At 42.9% G+C, this 6,231-nt stretch overlaps 1 protein-coding gene across 1 annotated transcript in view; it reads right to left on the bottom strand.

The window, feature by feature from the left end:
- The window catches only part of PRKDC (protein kinase, DNA-activated, catalytic polypeptide), a 186,463-nt gene that overhangs the window by 143,943 nt on the left and 36,289 nt on the right, over positions 1–6,231 (bottom strand). The window contains exon 22 of the mRNA XM_023508282.1: positions 2,888–2,994. Coding sequence (XP_023364050.1) covers positions 2,888–2,994 — 107 coding nt within the window. The remainder of the gene's footprint in view (positions 1–2,887; positions 2,995–6,231) is intronic.

The raw sequence follows: 6,231 nt of genomic DNA, 5'->3' as shown, positions 1-6,231 counted from the left end.
TTTTTTTTTTTAATAGACAGAATTTCACTTTATCACCCTTGGTAGAGTGCTGTGATGTCACAGCTCACAACAACCTCCAACTCCTGGGCTTAGGCGATTCTCTTGCCTCAACCTCCTAAGTAGCTGGGACCACAGGCGCCTACCATAATGCCCAGCTATTTTTTGTTGTTGTTGTTGCGGTTTGGCTGGGGCTGGGTTTGAACCTGCCACCCTTAGTAAGTATATGGGGCCAGTGCCCTACCCACTGAGCCAAAGGAGCTGCCCCAAATGACATACATTTATAAAAAATAACTGTATTTTCCAAACAAAAACCCTCAGAAGAGTAGCCCTGTTTCTCATTAGTGCAGACCCCATTACAGTCTGGCTCAACTGGCAGATGGCTCTAGCAGTACTGGGGTTTGATCAGCCTGTCACACAGACACGTAACTGGAAGAGGGAAGAGCATTTAGGTAGTCTTTTTAGATAATTGTGGTTATTCTTCTTTGATATCATACCAAAACTGAACCAGTGGCAGTTACAATGTGGAATCTGTACTCTTATCCATGAACTTTATATACTCTATTATGTTAAAATCCATTTATCTTGCACTTCAAATGTATTTTTTACCCATATGTTGTTTGGCAACATCATGTATTACTCATCTGAAAACACTAGTTCATAGATTATGCAGATCTTCCAAGTGTTGGCACTTTTCATTCTATATGCAGAAAAGATTTGTAAATAGCACTACTAACCTCACTGGAAAATTCTTTTAAGTAACAAGAGCTGTCAATATGATTGCTACAAGTTTTCAAAAGTTTTAACTTTTGCTTAAGAACTTCAATTTTACCATTGGCAACAGACATTTCAGATGTTTTTCTTTAAGTGGCAAGCTCATTGTAAAGAAATATCTGCCAGACAGCCAGGACTGAGAACCACAGTGTGTCTGCCACTTGTCACATCAAGTGAAAATGTTGTCCATGGCTCAGTGAGTAGGGTGGTAGCTACATACACCAAGGCTGGTGGGTTCAAGCCTGGCCAGGGCCTGCTGGACAATGACAACTGCAACCCTCCCCCCCACAAAAAATTGCCAGGCGTAGTGGCAGGTGCCTGTAGTCCCACCTACTTAGGAGGCGGAGGCAAGAGAGCAGCTTAAGCCCAAGAGTTTGAGGTTGCTGTGAGCTGTGACACCATAGCACTCTACTGAGGGCAACATAGTGAGACTCTGTCCAAAAAATAAATAAGTAAAAAATATGATGTCCGTGAAGAAAGTGGCTACATCAGCTCTCAGGTCCAAGTGTCACAGCACTTTCCCCCAGAAGCTATCATACTGCATGAGGCTTTAACATACAGCACATGAAAACACCTGTGCTCAAGGTCAAATATCAAGAAAATGCTAAGGACCCAGGGTTCCCCGTCATAACACCCTGGCCTTGTACCCAGAGGCCCACATTTGAGCTCCACAGTCCTAGGGAAATGGCATTGTATATCTATAAAGAAATTTTATTTGCAAAATTAGAGATATGCTCAAGCAATTTTATCTTCCTAAGTTTATGTGTAATGAAATTACACGACAATTTCAGACCACCATTCTATTCATTCAATTTTGTCAATCAAAAACTGTCAAAAATTAGGTGGGATGAATTGATTTTCAAATCTGTATTACCAGTTTTAGACAGGAAAAAGTTTTTCAAATTTTAATTTTTACTTTGTACCAAAAATAGATATTTTCCGTATTCTAACTAGTTTTCTCTATTTAAATCTTCTTTTTTTGGTAGAGACAGTTTCACTTTATTGCCCATGGTAGAGTACCCTGGCACCACACAGCTCACAGCAACCTCCAACTCGTGGGCTTAGGAGATTCCCTTGCCTCAGCCTCCTGAGTAGCAGGGACAACAGGTGCCCGCCACAATGCCTGGCTATTTTTTTGTTGCAGTTTGGCTGGGGCCAGGTTTGAACCCGCCACCCTCAGCATATCGGGCCAGCACCCTGCCCACTGAGCCACAGGCACTGCCCCTATTTAAATCTTTTTTTCCAATTATATCAGATGGCTCATGTCAAAATAATTGGTCTCAAAAAATTATCACCAAAAGACTATAACATGAATTGAAATGGATAAAATGATACATTTAAGAGTGAATCAGTAAACAAAACTCTTAAATGTCCATGTTATCAGTATTCTCACTTGTCTGCTGAATAGGAACCATTTTACCTTTTATTATCCACTAAATACATTTGAGGGAAGGCACAAATACAAAAAGACAATAAACCAATTAGTTAACAGTTTCTATTTTTATTTTATTTTATTTATTTATTTCTAAGAAACAAAGCGACTCATTTTATTGCCCTCAGTAGAGTACTATAGCATCATAGCTCACAGCAACCTCCAACTCCTGGGCTAAGGCAATTCTCTTACCTCCTGAGTAGCTGGGACTGCAGGAGCCCGCCAGAACGCTCAGCTGTTTTTTTGTGGCAATTTGGCTGGGGCTAGGTTTAAACCCACCACCCTTGATATAATGGGGCCAGCGCCCTATCCACTGAGCAACAGGCACCGCCCAACAGTTTATATTTTAATTGCTAAAAATACAGTGAAACTCCATAGTTGACCACCTCCCTATACTGATGACCGCTGTAAGTTGACCTGATTCTCATAGACCAGATATGCACCATGTGCACTTGTCAGCACAGAAGGCCCAGCTCCCTGCGCTGACCACCTCTGTATGTTGACCAGATGTTACAGTGCCTCGGATAGTCAACTTACCTCTACTGTATATTGAAATTGCTTCTACATTGTACTCTTAATTTGTATGAAAAAATAACATTTTAAACGAAAATGTTTACTTTCTATAAGCATCAGAATCTGATCTCTGAGTTATTTAAGGTAAAGAAATTATAAAGGGTTTCTTACCAATGACGTGTTCTTTGTCCTTTTCAGGTGCTTTAACACAGCTTTATTAAATCCCTTCTGGGCAGCCCGAGAAAGTGCTGACAATTCCCAGTTATTCTTGGTCTCATCTACCAATAACAAACATACATCAGTTGTTTTGTTTGTTTATTTAGAGACAGTGTCTCACTTTCTAAACCGGGGTAGAGTGCCATGCACTCAGAGCACCTCAAATTCTTGGGCTCCAGTGGATCCTCCTGCCTCAGCTTCCCAGTATAGGCGCCCGCCACAATGCCCAGCTATATTTTTAGAGATGGAGGTCTCACTCTTGCTCAGGCTGGTCTTGAACTCCTGAACTCAGGCAATCTACCAGCGTTGGCCTCCCAGAGTGCTGGGATTACAGGTGTGAGTCACTGTGCTAAACCCATCAAATATCAGTTTTATTTATTTATTTTGAGATAGAGCCTCAAGCTGTTGCCCTCCGTAGAGTGGCACAGCATCATAGGTCACAGCAACCTCCAACTCCTAGGCTTAAGTGATTCTCTTGCCTTAGCCTCCCAAGTAGCTGGAACTACAGGCACCTGCTACAACGCCCAGCTGTTTTTTAGTTGTAGTTGTCATTGTTATTTGGCAGGCCAGGGCTGAATTCAAACCCGCCAGCTCTGGTGTATGTGACTGGCGCCTTAGCTGCTTAAGCTACAGGTGCCGAGCCCAAATATCACTTTTAAATAGCATTCATTATTTGATAAATATCAGGAAGAACACATTACACTGACAAATAGAAACACTGAAATCCTAATTTTAAATCATTAAGTTTCTAGAACAAAAAATATTAATAGTGGTTGTCCTGTTTTTAAACGCCATCGTCTGCCAAATGAGCAGGGCTCCCCACAGAGGTGGCTGACTTCAAGGCTTGACAGAGCCACACATACAAGAGCCCAGGGTCCTGGTGATGCAGGAGCAGCACCCACTCCTCATACTCAGACCTGAGCAATCTAAACATGAACATCAAGCATGATGGCAAAAGACCAGATCCACCGAGCAAGAAAAGAATCCTCAAGTCCCTAATAATACAGATTAATAAACAGAGGGAAAGGGAAAGTTATTTCTTACAGTAGAATGCCAACAAGGATGAAGGAAATGATGAAGGTAGAAAAATCACCATGTTGTAACTATCACAGGGGGTTACAATAATAACTGATTCAGGAGGAATATCAATGGACTCTAAAAGTACTATGGCAAAAGTTAAAAAAAAAAAAAAAAACAAGAATATTTAGTCTTAAAATATTCCCTTAGGCTAGGCGCCTGTGGCTCAAGTGGCTGAGGCACCGGCCACATACACCCAAGGTGGCAGGTTCGAATTCAGCCTGGGCCCGCCAAACAACAATGACGGCTGCAACCAAAAATTAGCTGGGCATTGTGGCGGGCGCTTGTGGTCCCAGCTACTTGGGAGGCAGAGACAGGAGACTCACTTGAGCCCAGGAGCTAGAGGTTGCTGTGAGCTGTGATGCCACCGCACTCTACTCAGGGGGACAGCTGGAGGCTCTATCTCAAAAAAAAAAAAAAATTCCCTCAGAAGTTACTTTATTTTTTTAAGCAATCATAAATTTACAGAAAACCTGGGCACTTACCAGGAGTCTTCTCCCCTGAAATACTGGAGGGAAGTCCCCAACCTGATGTCCCAGCACTCCGAGTGCTTCAGCATGCACTTCCCACAACAGAGATACTCTTCCCCCGTCACAGCCGTGCCACTGTCCACATCAGGACACCAACATGAGACAGTGCAGCCTCTGCTCCTCAGAGCCATGCAGAGCTGACTTGGACAGGTTGCATTTATTCATTCATTTATTTATTTATTTTTAGAGACAGAGTCTTACTTTGTTACCCTCAGTAGAGTGCCATGGCATCACAGCTCACAGCAACCTCCAGCTCTTGGGCCTGGGTGATTCTCTTGCCTCAGCCTCCTGTGTAGCTGGGACTACAGGCAACCTCCACAATGCCCGGCTATTTTTGTTGTTGTTACAGTTTGGCCAGGGCCAGGTTTGAACCTGCCACCCTCGGTATATGGGGCTAGTGTCCTACTCACTGAGCCACAGGCGCCACCCAACAGGTTGCGTTTAGTTGATGTCTCTTTAGCCTTTTTTAGACAAAGGCCATTTTTCAGTATTACCTTGAATTTCACAATTTGGACATTTAAAAATGTTGTATTAAACACTGTCCCTCTGTCCAGGTTTTTATAATGTTTTCTTTTTTTTGAGAAAGAGTTTCATTTTGTTGCCCTCAGTAGAGTCCCCTCATGTCATAGCTCACAGCAATTTCAAACTCTTGGGCTCAAGCGATTCACTTGCCTCAGCCTCCTGAGTACCTGGGACTCCAAGCACCCGCCACAATGGCTGGCTGTTTTTAGAAACACGGTCTTCCTCTTCCTAAGGCTGGTCTTGAACCTATGAGCTCAGGCAATCCACCCACCTCAACCTCCCAGAGTGCTAGGATTGCAGACCAGAGCCACCATGCCTAGCCCTTGTCTAATGTTTTCTTGTGATCAGACTCAGATTAGGGGAACCACCTGTAACATTTTATGATTTCCCTTATTAACTGCTGAATTATGTAAAATCTGTGATGTGGTCATTTTGCAGCTGCACAGTCATAACTTCACAGTGCTGAGATGCCCAGGCCAGAGCCAGGTGGGCTGTACTGCACTGCTCAGAGTGGTTCACCCCAGGACATCCTCTCTGGGCTGCCGAATGAGCCCTTAGGGCAGCAGGACCTTCCCTCTGCTTCTCTCAGCTCTTCCCATTTCCACGATTTTGTGGCCCATTTGGTGACCTTCTACCAGTATCCAGTATGTGTTAGAGATCTACTCTCTGATGAGCCAGAAGTGATAAGCAAATCTTGATTTTAGTCTTTTTTTCTTTCTCAGCTCAAATAAAAATTTTAAGTACCCCTGGAAAAACAGCTCTTGGATATCTGGACTCCTCAATGCTGTGCGTCTCACTCAGCTTTCGGCTCAAGTTGCAGAAATGTAGCTATAAATAGCTCTCTCTGTATCTGTGATTGGAAAATGTCTGCCTCTCACTTTGTGTGTAACGTTCTCCTATATTTGAAGTGTTGATAAATTAGATTTATAAAGTCAAGGAACTTTCTTCTGATTTACATAAATATTTAAATGAATATTCCTAAAATTCTCTGAAAATAAGGCAATTCTACTTATATTGCTTTGAATGTGTTAGACAAATCTTATAGACAGTAACTCAGCAGCATTTTCAGATTCATACTCACATAATTAAGGCACATCTTTTGGCTTGGCGCCTGTAGCTCAACCAGCTAAGGCGCCAGCCACATACACCTAAGGTGGCAGGTTCGAATCC

The sequence above is a fragment of the Otolemur garnettii genome, unplaced genomic scaffold (genome assembly GCF_000181295.1).
Source record: "Otolemur garnettii isolate 467f Iridium unplaced genomic scaffold, OtoGar3 scaffold00237, whole genome shotgun sequence".
NCBI classification, from domain to species: Eukaryota; Metazoa; Chordata; class Mammalia; order Primates; family Galagidae; genus Otolemur; species Otolemur garnettii.
Note: the sequence above shows the minus strand (reverse complement) of the source record. Positions and strands in the feature narration are given on the sequence as shown.